This window comes from Primulina eburnea, chromosome 2, assembly GCF_022965805.1.
Source record: "Primulina eburnea isolate SZY01 chromosome 2, ASM2296580v1, whole genome shotgun sequence".
In the NCBI taxonomy this organism is placed as follows: Eukaryota; Viridiplantae; Streptophyta; class Magnoliopsida; order Lamiales; family Gesneriaceae; genus Primulina; species Primulina eburnea.
The window spans coordinates 34,039,326-34,054,870 of NC_133102.1; the positions used below are offsets into that span (position 1 = coordinate 34,039,326).

Genomic DNA, 15,545 nt, shown 5'->3' on the forward strand with positions numbered 1-15,545 from the left:
TTTCAATTTCTGAGAAAAATCAGTTTGTTTTCTAGAAACGTTTTCAATATATAAAACATAGTACTCTTTGATACCTTCGATTTGATAGTATATTTTTAATTTTTGGATAAGAAACAAGTGAGCTATGATCATTTTCGTGGGACTGTTCAAACTGCAAATTTCTTAAAATGTGTTCTTGACGTGTTCTTGAAGTTTATTTGTTGCAGGCTTCATTGGGAACTTGACGGGTGATCGCTGCTATTTTTAGGTATATTAAGTAAGATGTGGGTTTGATTTTTGGTGCTTTGTCTCGTGTCGATAGGCACTTGGTTGCATTAGAAGCTGTAGGAAGCGTTTTGGTGTCAAAATGTCGCGTTCACGAGTTGTGTCGCATTTTTTGTTGTGCATCGCTGTTTTGGGACGTTGTGTGAGGTTGGAAGATTTTCATAGCGATTAGGTCGAGTCTATTTCCCTCGATTCAAGTCGATAAGGAGTGGGTTAGAGTTTGCATCAAATTTTTGCATTTGGAGTCGAGTGCACGCAAAGCAAGAGTCACAACGCTCTTGGAGAGCGCTGCAGCACCCCGCATTCGCACTGCCTGGCGCCGCGGCACATGCCCGGAGGCACCACAGCACTGAGGCTGCGGCCCTGCCAACGCAGCAGTGCCCTGTGCCTAGGCGCTTGTCCATGAATTTTAAAACACTATTTTAGGCCATGTCTTATATGGTACATGTTCACACATCATTCTAGGATTTGTTTTGGGGGTTGATGTCATGGTTTAGTGCGTTTATTAAAAGAGGTCAAGTCCCGAGTAATTTAGAACGTCATAAGTAAACTATCATTTTGGGTGGTGAGCATGACTAATACGTCTAATTTACGGAAGTTAAGTGCTTGTAATCATGTTAGTATGTGCAGCTGTGGCCCCAAGCGAGATCCAATGAATCTCTCAATTCCATGTATGTATGTTCGACATGAAAAGAAAAAATGTTTTATTTTTTAGGTATGCTAAATGTCTTGTGACCAATTATGAACGGGTTTGGAAGTCGGTGAACATGGCCGAGGACCTCTCCACCCTGGTAAAGCATGACCGGATTTAGATCAGGATTGGAAAGCGGTAAAGAATGACCAGTGACCAATCCACCCGGTAGTGCATGACCGGGGATCTCATGTATGTGTTAGTTGATTTCCCTGCCAACCATGTACTGTGGTTTAGTTTGATCAGACACATTTATGTATGGGTCACTTTCTTTGAAACATATCTCTACGCAAAATGATGAAGTTACGCATGATCAAGTATGTATGATGCAAGTATGTTTATGAAATTTTTATGATGATGACACGTCTATGTTTATGTTATTACGTTCAAGTTTCAAGTATGTATAGTCTACTTTAAAGATGCATGTTTTTTTATTACGTATTATTTTTTAGCTCCAGTTTATATATGTTAAGTCTTTAAACTCACTAGAATTGATCGATGCAAGTGAGGACGAGCTTGAGGAGACCAGGGTGAGGACCAATGAGCCGGCTTGGACTGCGCAGGAGGCTAAACCCGAGGACCGCCAATGTTTTAAGATTTTATGCATGACGATTTTAATACTCTGACTGTTAAAAGATTGCTTTACGTTGTTTAAACCAATTATTTTGCAAACTATATTTGTAATATTTTTATTGCAAATATTTTAGACGAGATGTTTATCTTTATCGCAACTTGAAGGATTAGTATTTATTTAAGAAAATTTTTATTTTTCCGCAAATTTTAAAGTAGTTTAAAAGTACGGTACGTTACAATTGGTATCAGAGTGGAGTTCTTGTAAGGGGTTATGTCTACTACCAGTTGCGAGAAGCTCACGAAGTCACACCTCAAGCCTGTAAGTTTTAAATTCTTTCATGTATTAATCATCAAGTCATGATTTCGGCATGTACATGTTTAATTTCAAAATTTCGTGCATCTTATGAAATTAATATTATATTCATTTATATTGGGTTTACGTGTTGGGTAATTGTTGGAACATTATGCCTCCTAGACGTATGGTTGCCCGTGGAGCAAGGGATGAGGACAGAAAAGCTTAGGATGGGGTGAGGGCCACTCCTCCTCATCCACACCTAGATATGCAGGCTCAGATGCTTGCAAGAATGACTCAGTTCTTCACACAGTTTGCGGGGAACCAGACTGCAGTAGACACAGGGGCGAGGCCCAGACTAGAGGCAGTCTACGAGAGGTTTAAGAGGATGGATCCGAAGAAGTTCTCGGGGACTACTGACTCGACGATAGCGGAAGAATGGATTAAGTCCATTGAGGTAATTTTTGCATTCATGGATCTATAGGATGCAGAGAGCATTAGGTGTGCCACATTCCTTCTGACAGGGGACGCCAGATTCTGATGGAAGAGCGCATATGTGTCAGTGAACCTGCAAACACTGACTTGGGACGGCTTTAAGGAGGTCTTTTACTCCAAGTAATTCAATGAGGAAGTACGATAGTTCATGACGCTGCGACAGGGAGATAGTAGCGTTGCAGATTTTGTCAGGAAGTTTGAGAGAGGGTGCCACTTTGTGCACCTAATTGCGAATGATGCCCAGGAGAAGTTGAGTCATTTTATGGATGGTTTGTAGTCGATCTTGCACCGTGATGTCAGAGTTGCTGGTCCTACCACCTATGTCGTTGCCGTCTCTAGAGCCCTGGCAACAGAGAACGACCAGAGGGACATAAAGGTTGATACACAGGGCAAGAGGTCCTATCAGGCGCCTCAACAGCAGCATCAGCAGTGACCCCAGTTCAAGAGTCCTTTCCAAGGACAGTAGGGGAAGAGGCAATTTCAAGGACCGCCGAAAAGCAAGGGTCCTATCCTTCAGCAGAAGGCTCCTTAGAGGCCGAGAGAGCACCCGGTGTTCCTGAAGTGCAAACGTCAGCATCCGAGATAGTGTTTATGGGGATCGAGCAAATGCTTCAAATGCGGAGCCAGTGACCATATGCTGAGAGACTGCGTACAATGGAGGCAGCCGACCCAGGGGAGAGTGTTTGCCATGCAGGCAGAGGAGGCGAACCCAGACACGACCCTGTTGACTTGTAACTTATTTAATTCAGCACCGTCTTACCTTTGCTATGCATGTTCCGAATTTTTATTTGGGATTATTAGTGTGCTAGTTAGCATTTTTGGTGACTTGGTAGAGATTTTTATACTATGCATGAGGTTAAGATCATAATATTTGGGATATAAGTTTTGTGTGTTGTGCTAACGTCTCTCAGGAAATATTTTGATAAGAGAGTCAGTACAAAGGCCTTGATAGATTTCAGGGCGACTCACTGATTCATTTCAGAGACGTTTGTTAATCATCTGGATGTCAAGTCTATTGGACTCGACGTGAGCTATTAAGAGACAGTCCCATCAGGGGAAGAGTTATCAGCTACTGGCATGGTCAGAGACATTGGCCTGGAGCTGCAGGGCCACCTGGTGTATGCCGATCTAATAGTGTTTCCGAGGCCAGAATTTGATATCATCTTGGGAATGGACTGGCTGACGAATGACATAGTTCTTATTGATTTCAAGGAAAAGATCAGTGCTGGTGAGGCCGTTGGGCATGGAGCAGTTTCTCTTTGAGCCGAATAGATGGAGGAGTTTCCCTCGCATGATCTCTTGCATACAGGCACAGATACTTATTCATAAGGGATGTCAGGCTTCCTTGACCAGCATTATTTCCACACATGTCGTACCCTCTCCATCGATATCTGATGTACCAGTAGTCAGATATTTTCCTGACGTTTTTTCTGATGACGTCACAGGCCTTCCACCAAAGAGAGATGTGGAGTTTGTTATCGATCTTATGCCAGGCACTATGCCAATCTCCAAGGCACCGTACCGTTTAGCTCCATTTGAGATGTTAGAACTCAAACAGCAGATTCAGGAGCTCCTAGACAAATAATCCATCCGCCCTAGTTTCTCACCATGGGGCACAACAGCATTCTTTGTAAAGAAGAAATATGGGAGCATGAGGCTGTGTATCGATTATCGAGAGTTGAATAAGGTAACGATCAAGAAAAAATACCCACTTCCAAAGATCGAGGAATTGTTCGATCAATTGCAGGGAGCTATAGTGTTCTCTAAGATAGATCTGTGGTCAAGGTATCCTCAGTTGAAGGTAAAAGGCGTAGATGTTCATAAGACAGCCTTCAGAACTAGGTATGGGCATTAAGAATTCTTAGTGTTGCCGTTTGGACTGACGAATGCTTCGGCGATTTTTATGGAGCTCATGAACCGAGTAATTCAGCTCTACCTAGATCAGTTCGTCATAGTGTTCATTGAAGACATTCTTATCTACTCGAAGAGACATGAGGAGCACAATCAGCATTTGGGTACAATTTTGCAGGTCTTGCAGAGTCGCAAGTTGTTTGCAAAATTCAGTAAGTGTGAATTCTGGTGGAGAAGGTAGCATTTTTGGGTCACATTTTATCTAGTAGCGTTATTGAGGTGGATCCGGCTAAGGTGGCAGCAGTTAAGGATTGGGTTGAGCCAAAGAATGCGTCAGAAATCCGCAGTTTCCTAGGCTTAACAGGCTACTACAGGAAATTTATTAAGGGATTTTCTTCGATAGCAGTGCCACTCACTTCATTAACTAAGAAGAATGCTAAATTCGTATGGAGTGGAGAGTGCCAGAAGAGCTTTGATACTTTGAATCAAGCTCTTATTTCAGCGCCAGTGTTAGCCATGCCAGCAGGGCAAGGCAATTTTGTGCTATACACCGATGCTTCTAAGCTCGGTTTAGACACAGTTTTGATGCAGCACGGTCGGGTTATAGCTTATGCCTCTAGACAGTTGAAAGTGCATGAGAAGAATTATCCGACTCATGATCTTGAGTTAGTTGTCGTTGTCTTTGCGTTGAACATACGAGCACATTATATGTACGGTGAGAAATGTCAGATATTTATTGATCACAAGAGTCTCAAGTATTTCTTCACACAGAAAGAGCTGAATATGAGAAAAAGACGGTGGTTGGAGCTAGTGAAAGACTACGATTGTGAAATTAGCTACCATCCGGGGAAAGCTAATGTTGTGGCAGACGCTCTGAGCAGAAAAGTTGCATTCATAGCACAGTTGTCAGTGCAGGGATCTATTCAGTCAGAAATTCAGATGTTTGGTTTAAAGGTTTATCCTAAGGGCATGGCTCCTAAGCTGTCTAATCTGACGGTCCAATATTCGTTGCTAGACTGAATCCGTAGATGTCAACCTTCAGATGAGTAGCTACAAAATGGAGACTGAAGGATGAAGCCAAGGGCAGTGTTCTCTACACAGTGTTCGATGATATTGTGAGATACAGAGGAAGGATGTGGGTGCCTAGTGTTGATTCGATCAGATAGGATATTTTGACAGAGGCACGTGCATCTCCATACTCTATCCATTCAGGAGGTACCAAGATGTACATGGATTTACAGATTTTGTATTGGTGGTCAGGTATGAAGCAAAACATCCACCGATTTGTGCCTGAATGCCTCACTTTCCAGCGAGTGAAAGTAGAGCACCAGAGGCGAGCAAGAATGCTTAAGCTGCTCCCTATCCCCAAGTGGAAATGGGAGAATATAACCATAGACTTCGTTGTTGGTTTGTCGAAGTCAATCAGAGGATCCAATGCCATTTGGGTTATAGTGGATCGACTTATCAAGTCAGAACACTTCTTACTGATGAAGACGACTTTATCCATGACTTAGTATGCAGAGCTCTATATCAGGGAGATAGTCCGATTGCACGGGATCCCAGTCTCTATTGTGTCCGACAGGGACCCGAGATTCACATCGTCCTTCTGGAAGAGCTTACATGCAGCCATGGGGATGAAGTTTCTATTCAGTACAACATTTCACCCTCAGATAGATGGCCAGTCTGAGCAAGTGATCCAGATTTTGGAGGATTTGTTGAGAGCTTGTGTGGTCGATTTCCATGGGATTTTGGAATCAAAGCTACCTCTAGTGGAGTTTACCTACAACAACAGCTTTCAATCATCTATAAATATGGTTACCTACGAGGCACTGTATGGAAGGAAGTGCATATCGTCAATTCATTGGGGATGAAGTCAGGGGAGACATCAGAACTTGGTCAGAGATTGTTCAGCAGATAGTAGATGTGGTGGTCAAGATTCGAGAAAGGATGAAAACTGCCCAGAGTCGTCAAAATAGCTATGCTGACAAGAGAAGGAGAGTTCTTCAGTTTGCAGTAGGTGATCACGTTTTCGTAAAGATAGCACCTATGAATGGCGTTATGAGATTTAGGAAGAAAGGCAAGATCAGTCCGAGATTTATTGGACCGTTCGAAATTCTTGACAGAGTTGGGACACTTGCTTATCGTGTAGCTTTACCGCCGAATCTGGTCGGTGTACACAATGTGTTTCATGTTTCGATGCTGAGGAAGTACCTATCAAATTCTTCACATGTTTTGAGTTTTGAGCCGTAGCAGATTGCTCCAGATCTGTCATACGAAGAAAGACCTAACCAAATCCCAGACAGACAAGAGCGGGGCTTTGGAACAAAGTAACCAAGTTGGTCAAAGTCCAATGGCTGAATCAGTCAGTGGAGAAGGCCAGTTGGGAGGCCAAAGATGATACGAGGAATCGCTACCCGGAGCTATTTAGTAAGACTTAATTTCGAGGACGAAATTTATTTAAGTGGGGGAAGAATTGTAGAGCCCAAATTTAGTACACGTAAAACCCATGCATTTATTTAAATTGTTACATTATTTAATTAAATTAAAAATTATTTTAGTGATGCATTATTTATGAAATTTGCATTATTTTTAAATTATTTATGTTTATGTGATGCACGATAAAATGTTTTCGTGAGTTCCATGCTTCATGCGATTATTCGATGCGGGATCGAGGAATGGAAATCGACGACGATTTTGACAATTTTAAAATGTGGTATTTTATTTAAGTTAGGATGGGGGCATTTTAAATGATTTATTGAGTTTTTAGAATTTTAGAAGCCAAATTTAATTATTAGGTGATTTTATGATTTTAAACTTTTAAAGATTTGTCACTTGTACATTTTATTTTAAATTAAGAAATTTTATTAAAATTAGAGGAGGGTTAGTATTTTAATTAGTTGTTAATTATTAATTAAGCAATATTTCCCCCTAATTATATTAAAAACACACGCACACACCCATGTACACACACACACTCTTTTGGGCCATCACACACACACACACTTTACTCCATTTCATTTCATTTTTTTGAGAGCACAAGCTAGGGTTCTTAGAGTTCTTTAGCAGCCGCCCCTTTCCTCTGCATTTTTCCCGCAATCCAACGTCCTTTTTCTTCAATAAAATCGTTCCACGTCCGTCTTGGATCAACCCTCGCACCTTCCCCACTTCGATATCGTAGAATCGTGAGTTTTAAATATGAAAAGGCTTGTATAATCTATCGTTTCTGCATCGATCTCGTTTTATTATGTGTTGTGATGTTTATGGTGCGTAAAAATCCATATATGTTGTTAAAATTTTGAGCAAAAATGTTTGAAATGATTTTTAGATATGAAAACGTGTATGCTGTCATTTTGATTTTTGAGAAAATTCGGTTAGTTTTCTGGAAATGTTTTCCATATAAAATTTAGTACTATTTGATAACTTCGATTTGACAGTAAATTTGTAATTTTTGGATAAGAAACAAGTGAGTTATGATTGTTTTCGTGGGATTGCTCAAACTGCAAATTTCTGAAATTGTGTTATTGACGTGTTCTTGAAGTTTTTGCAGGACTCGTTGGGAATGGACAGGTGATCGCTGCTGCGTGTATGTATATCAAGTAAGGCGTGGGTTTTATTTTTGGTGCTTTTTCTCATGTCGATAGGCACTTGGTTGCATTAGAAGTTGTAGCAAGCGTTTTGGTGTCAAAATGTCGTGTTCACGGGTTGTGTCGCGATGTTTGTTGTGCATCACTGTTTGGGGCATTGTGTGAGTTTGGAACATTTTCATAGCGTCTTAGGTCGAGTCTAGTTTCCTCGGTTCAAGTCGACAAGGCATGGATTATAGTTTGCTTCAAATTTGTGCATTTGGAGTTGAGTGCGCGCAGAGCTAGCGCCACAGCGCTCTTGGAGAGCGCTGCAGCGCCCGGCATTCGCACTGCCTGGCACCGCGGCGCTGCTAGGAGGCGCCGTTGCACAAAGGCTTCAGCCCTGCAAGTGCTGCAGTGCAGCAGTGCCCAGCGACTAGGCGCTTGTCCATGACTTTTAAAACACTATTTTAGGCCATGTCTTCTATGTTTTGGGAAATGTTCACACATCATTCTAAGATTTGTTTCGGGGGTTGATGTCATGGTTTAGTACGTTGATTAAACGAGGTCAAGTCCCGAGTGCTTTAGAATGTCATAAATAAACTATCATTCTGGGTGGTGAGCATGACTAATACGTCTAAGTTATGGAAGTGAAGTGCTTGTAACATGTTATTATGTGCAGCAGTGGCCCCAAACGAGATCCAAAGAATCCCTCAACGCCATGTAAGTATGTTCGACGTGCAAAGAAAAAATGCTTTATTTCTTAGGTTTGCTAATTATCTTATGTCCAATTATGGACGGGTTCGGAATTCGGTGAACGTGGCCGAGGACCTCTCCACCCCGGTAAAGCATGACCAGGTTTAGATCAGGATTGGAAAGCGGTGATTTCCCTGCCACCCCAGTATTGTGGTTTAGTTTGATCAGGAACATTTATGTATGAGTCACTTGCTTTGAAACATATATCTACGCAAAATGATGAAGTTACTTATGATCAAGGTATGTTTGATGCAAGTATGTTTATGAAAAATTTTATGATGATGGCACATCTATGTTTTTGTTATTACGTTCAAGTTTTAAGTATGTACGCTCTACTTTAAAGATGCATGTGGTTTTATTACGTATTATTTGTTAGCTTCAGTTTATACAGGTTAAGTCTTTAGACTCACTAGACTTGATCGATGCAGGTGAGGACGAGTTTGAGGAGATGAGGGTGAGGACCAATGAGCCGGCTTGAACTGCGTAGGAGGCTAAACCCGAGGACCGCCAATGATTTAAGATTTTATGCATGACGATTTTAATACTCTGACTGTTAAGAGATTGCTTTACGTTGTTTACACCAATTATTTTGCAAACTATATTTGTAATATTTTTATTGCAAATATTTTGGACGAGATGTTTATATTTATCTCAATTTGAAGGATTACTATTTATTTAAGAAATTTTTTATTTTTCCTCAAATTTTAAAGTAGTTTAAAAGTACGGTACGTTACATCTTATGTGATGAGCTAACGAAAAGAAGATGCACCTTCTTGATATGAGTAGTACATATCAAATCTTATAAGCTCGCATCCATTGCACAGTCTCATACATGAACTGAAACGTCCACTCCTCGTTTTCTTAAAAAGTAATAGAATTTTTTTTTAATACTCTAAGGATCGGCCGAACACTCACAAATATATAAAAATATTTTTGCACCATTTTTAAAATATGACAACCAACTAACATTTGAAAATTAAAGGAAAATAGTTTGAATCATAAAATCGTTAAAAGTTTTACCAAACCTAAAAACATTATTTGAAAAGTATAGCACATACTATAACCTCTCAAAAATTACTCAAAACATAAACAAAGTCATAAAAATATCTTTAACATAACTTAAAATCATAAATCATAACTAGTGCGGAAAACTAGCGTCGGTTCTCGGGTTATGTGCACCTTCAAACTAGTCAGATCAAGCATCAAGACCTCCATTAACATTATTATCATAATCACCTACATCAATCACATCTAATGAGTCTAAAGACTCAACATACCATAATTTTGATAACAAGTACTACATATACAGATCACATACAAAAGTGAGAATACTTGTACTTAAAATATCATCTCCGTGAAGATACATAAACTTTAAATATGAACATTTTCGTAAACATTTTCATAATGCATAAACTGTAAATAAAAACATTTTCATAAACATTTTCATATCATCATAAACATATTCATATGAACATGCATAACTTAAACATCAACATTTTCCTTTTTACCATTTCATATCATATATCCTTTCATCAGTTTATCATAAGAATTTCCCTTTTTCATCATAAGCATATACTTTTCCTTTTATTGAATTTGAATCGTTAATTGTGACTTTGTATCATCATAAGATCGATGGATCCATCTACATGTAACTACAGTACTGGGTTGCGGGGACATCAGCGACACTCTCACCCGTCAATTGAGCCATGGCCTATCCTCATCACATCGAAATACGATTGCCGGCCTCCTCTGGAGCCTTCTCCCATAGACGGGCTCCCTCTGGGACCTCTTCCCGTAAATGGGCTCCATCTGGGCATTTTTCTCTCACGACATCCCCATTATTATCATCATATCATCATAATAGTCAAAATTACGTCACCTCCTCCAATGTTTCACATTTTGATGACTTTATAAAAACATTGCATTTAATATAATTTTTCTTTTAAAAACAAGCTTGTAACATATTTTTTAACGTTATCGTTTCCTCATAAAAATCCATAAACATTTTAAAATAAACCTTTTAACATATAAAAATCCATAAACATTTTAACATATTAAATCATAAACATTTAAAATAACATTTTGACATAATAAATCATAAACATTTAAAATAACATTTTGACATATAAAAATGCATAAATATTTTAACATATTAAATAATATAAATATTTAAAATAATCATATTAGCATGTAAAACAGCATTCAGGACACTGTCATGACGTTTACTAATTTTCTAGGTATAAAATTACCGTTTTACCCTTAGACGTATAAATCCTTGAATTTGACTTTTTCTTATTTCAATTGACTCTAACATGTCCCAAATAATTATTTAAGGTTACAAGAAATTTTCTCATATTTTTATTTAGCTTGAATCGAGGGCTTTTAAATTAATCTTTAAATATAACATATTAATGCGTTTTAATCCCGAATTAAACCAAACCTTAATATAAAATTCCCAAATTAAAAAAATTAGACTTTTAATAATTATTTAAGTTTAAACCTAATTTTTCATAAATTTATTAAGCTTAAATCTAGGTGTTTCAATTAATTCTTTAATTAGTATTTCGTAATGCGTTTAAATCCCAGATAAATCCAAAACTCCATATTTTGATCCCTAATTTTAAACATAACATTTTTATTACTTATTCTACCCTTGTGAGACTTGAACCACCCCCGTGGACCCATGTTCCAATTTTAGTTCTTTAATTTTAGTTTTTGGCACCTAATCGAACACACAGAGCCATCTCCCAAAATACTCAAGCCATGCCCGAGCCACCTCGAGCCAAACCCAAGAAAACCCATCTAGAAACCCTGTTGACCAAGCCCAGCCCATAGAACCTAGCCCTCGCTTGCTCAAACCCTGCTGAAAACTGACCCAATTGCATGCATGTGTGTGTGTGAGGTGTTCTAGTTGTGCTAGGACTCCTAGCTAGTCTAGGGATCTTCCAGCTGAGTTACCACCGAACTACCATGACCCTAACCGACCCTGGACCATGCCCAGACCTAGCCCAGACAAGCCCAATCCCTAGAACCCATCAGCGAGCCACCTGAATTCCAAAGCACAACCTGCGCACATGCTGCCTCGCTCACGTTTTCTTTGTTTGGCTCGAGCCACGTAGAGCCACCCTACACAAACTCATGAGCAGCCCATATAGGAACCATCTTGGACCCTTAGAACCTATTGGACCTAATCCTAATCTCATAACCGAAGCATTACATCAGATATAAGCTATGGCCGAGAAACCTACTTGACAAGGACTCATGTTTTCTAGCTTAGCCACCTACCCAACGAGCCAGCCCTTGAACCAGCTCCTCAGGGACCTTTTTAGGACCCTAATGACTCATCCTAGCCCAGCCCAAAGCCGCCAAGCCGAGCCATCACTCCCTGCTCAGCTGCTGAACACTGCGCTACTTCTCCTTGGGCTTTCGGGTGGGAGTCCTAGCTTGCTAAAACTCCTCTCCACCCCTGTTCTCGAGTCCTACGTGGCTTTGACTCTTCCCTTGACTCATAATAGACCCTATCCAAACCTTGGTCCTAGCCGAACCCAAGCCCAGCCACCAAACCCTTAAACTGTGCCCCTCAACTACCATAACAGTAAGGTGGTTCCAGCTTGTTTTCTAGTATGTTGCAGCGTTTTTGGTGTGTTATTAGGACCCTAAATCTCGTTTAAAACCATTCCATAATAATACCCTATCCATGAAAGCCCCTTGAACAACATAAAAACATGAATTTGGAAGCAAAAATCACAAGTTAATCACATGCATAGCTACGAAAATAACAACTTGTGTGTCATGTTTTCATTCAAAATATGCTTAAACAATTACTATGGTGTGATAGATGCTTGAAGGAAAGAATATGATGTGCCTTTGCGTGTTTAACGTACGAATTAACGTTGACGATTCGACGAACGATGACGAACAACCTAGGCTTGAATTTCCTTGCAAGTTTCGAACTTTCTCCTTCTTTTTTTAATGGTGTGTGCCATGTGTTTATTGGAGAGAAAAGGAGTCCTTATTAATTTGTTGAGGGAAGGGGCGTGGGTTTATGGTATGGGGTAGGGTTTTTAGCACTTTAAATATTAAATAAAACACTAACCATGGCTTAGGCCCATTAACAAATTTAATCATGCCAAATAACCCATTAGTGCTTAATTAAAATATTAATTAAAGTAAATTTATTAGCCGAATTGCCAAAACGTTCTTATTTTTGAAAATCCAACACCGATAAAAATTACGTCCCCGCGTATAAAAGCACATTAAAATTACTTATTTTCGAAAATAAGAAAAACATCATCCTTAATTTGAATAATTAAAAACAACTATTTAATAAAAACATTTTCAATTTTTCAGCCATCGGTCACCGTTCCTCGAATGCAACTCGAATAACCCTTAAAATTACATTTTAAGCATAATTAAAACAATTTGTTTATGCAATTAAAACAATTGATTGAAATACACAAGTGATTTAATAATTTGCGTGCATGTGGTTCGCGTGGACCTTTAAATTTTCGGGGCGTTACATGAACAGTTTCATAAACCCTCTCCTTCCGGTGTAAGATCGGTTCATCCATGTTCCCTCCGCCTAGAAACCTGCCAGGAGCCACTCATTGTCCGTGCAACCTCATGGCACCGACGATCACCCTCCATCCTCTTCGGCCCCGGGCCTCACATGGACAATCAGTAGAACTGATTCAGTTTGAGCAATCAGTTGGCGCTTTTAGTTTTGCGTCTTGATAGCTTCAGTTTTGGCTCGTTAACTGATCAATTCGAATTCTGATCAGTTTCAGCTTCTATGCACTTAGGTAAATTCATTAGAAACAAAATAACAAGTTTTGTTAACATCAAAATCAAGATTGCGAACATGAAATGTTCCAACACTTTTCACACAATTCGACTGGAACACGAAAAAAATTTGATGGATGGATTTGCTTAAGGACTTTGATTGTGAGAACTAGTATCAACCAGGGTGAATGAATCTAGTTGAAGATGCCCTTAGCAGGAAAGTTCAAAACGTTATGCTGATATCTCTAAATATTTCTAAAGCCCACGAGCACTTGGAAACGTTAGGGTGGACTTATCAAACACGGGGAGATTACTTTATAGTTTGATCTATCAAAGTCGAGCCACAGATAATAACAAGCATCAAAGCAGCGTAGATAACTGATCTGCACATTCATAGATTGAAAGAATTAGCTCAAACAGATCAGTCAGATAAGTTCAATGTTGCCTCATATGGTAGTTTGTGCTTTAATGAGAGATATGTGATTCCTAATTTGATAGAAATGAAAGAAGCTATACTACAACATAGCATGCATCCAGGAAATCAAAAGATGAATCATACATTGAAAACTCATTATTAGTGGGAATGTATGAAGAAGGAAATTTCTGAATTTGTGGCTAAATGTTTAACATACCAACAGGTTAAAGCTGAACGAACGAGACCTGGCAGGTTTTTTACATAGTCTTGAAGTGCCACATTGGAATTGGGAGCGCATTGCTATGGATTTCGTAACGCACCTACCTCGTTCCAATTGTGGTTGTGATACATTTTGGGTGGTTGTTGATAGATTGTCAAAATCAGCCCATTTTATTCCATATGAATATACTTGTACTTTTAAGAAAATGACGAAATTTTACATTGATCATGTGGTGAGACTGCATGGTGTTCCAATAACTATAGCATCATACCGTGATTCAAGGTTTACTTTAAAGTTTTGGAGTAGTTTGCATTCAGCTTTGGGTTCAAAGTTTTCCATGAGCACCATTTATCATCACTAAACAGATGGTCAGTCAGAAAGAACCATCCAGACTATAGAGGATATGTTATGAGCAGTTGTAATGGATTTCAGGGGTGGTTGGCAAGAATCATTGTCTCTGAGCGAAGTCTCTTATAATAATAGTTTTCAGACAACGATCGGTGTGGCACCATTTGAAGCTTTATATAGCAGAAAGTGCATATCTCCAATTTGTTGGGAAGATGTAGGCGAACGACAAATGTCTAAACTAGAGTTTGTACAAGAAATGAAAGATAAACTTGATTTGATCAGAAAAAGTATGAAAGCAGCCCAGGAGCTTCAATCAAGTTATGGTAATAAAAGGCGTCGGACTTTAGAGTTCAAGGTTGGCGATTATGTTTTCTTTAAAGTATCATCATTTCGTGGTACTATGAGATTTGGACGTAAAGGGAAGTTAGCTCCATGTTATATTGGTCTGTATGCGATTGTTGAGAGGATTGGCACATTGACTTATCGTTTGACTTGGCACAAAGTTTGTCTATGATACACGATGTGTTTCATATATCTATGATGCGGAAGTACGAGCCAGATCTGTATCATATTTTGAGTACATAAGATTTGGAGTTAGACAGTTCCCTAAGTTATGTTGAGCATCGAGTTCAAATTCTTGATTGCAAAGAGAAGCAACTCAGGAACAAGACGATTCTTTTGGTCATGGTGCAGTGGAGTAGACATAGGAGAGAAGAAGCTACATGGGAGTTAGATGTTAGAATGCGTCAAGAGTAACCTCACTTGTTTGAAAATATAATGAATTACTCTATGTACTTAGATTTTCCTATGTATGGTAAACGTTTTAATATGTATAAATGTTGTGTATGTTAGATTTCGAGGACAAAATCTTTTATTAGGAGGGGATAATGTAAGAACATAATTTAATTAACAAATATTTGGCAAGAATTAGAAATATTATTTTAATTTACGAATTTAAAATAATTAATCCAAATAATTTTAATAGTATATATCGGAATTTTAGATGATATTAAAATACATATCAGAGTTTTATAGCACATGAGAGTTGTAAATATTTGGACCGAGTCACATTCTAGCATTTTGAGCTAAATATTAAAATACTAAACATGTATGTTTGTGGGCTTTTTTATGGGAGCCCAATTCATTTTCATCTCAAGCCTATGTGTGGAGCCCTTAACTCCTAATTGTTATCGGAATGTAATTTATTATGATCATACTAATATTAATCCACATCCCACATCCACGTGACTTCACCTAAACTTCCATTACCATTTGCCATTGTTTTGACACATGGA

General features: G+C 38.9%; 2 protein-coding genes across 2 annotated transcripts; both read left to right on the forward strand.

Moving 5' to 3' along the window:
* The first annotated feature begins 3,392 nt into the window (after window positions 1-3,392).
* On the forward strand, window positions 3,393-3,900 carry LOC140824235 (uncharacterized). The gene is made up of 2 exons (XM_073185830.1): window positions 3,393-3,566; window positions 3,625-3,900. Exons 1-2 carry the CDS (start codon window positions 3,393-3,395, stop codon window positions 3,898-3,900), a joined length of 450 nt encoding a protein of 149 aa, XP_073041931.1.
* A 10,423-nt stretch (window positions 3,901-14,323) lies between these two features.
* Window positions 14,324-14,764, forward strand: LOC140824236 (uncharacterized). The gene has a single exon (XM_073185831.1). The coding sequence runs from the start codon at window positions 14,324-14,326 to the stop codon at window positions 14,762-14,764; it is 441 nt and encodes a 146-aa protein (XP_073041932.1).
* The last annotated feature ends 781 nt before the right edge of the window (window positions 14,765-15,545 follow it).

Bases quoted from the DNA above. Each gene is read 5' to 3' on its own strand.
- LOC140824235 (XM_073185830.1), top strand. From the start codon at position 3,393: ATGGTCAGAGACATTGGCCTGGAGCTGCAGGGCCACCTGGTGTATGCC. The intron at 3,567-3,624 runs GTTTCTCTTTGA...TCTTGCATACAG, and splicing joins AGGCCGTTGGGCATGGAGCA to GCACAGATACTTATTCATAA.
- LOC140824236 (XM_073185831.1), top strand. From the start codon at position 14,324: ATGGATTTCAGGGGTGGTTGGCAAGAATCATTGTCTCTGAGCGAAGTC.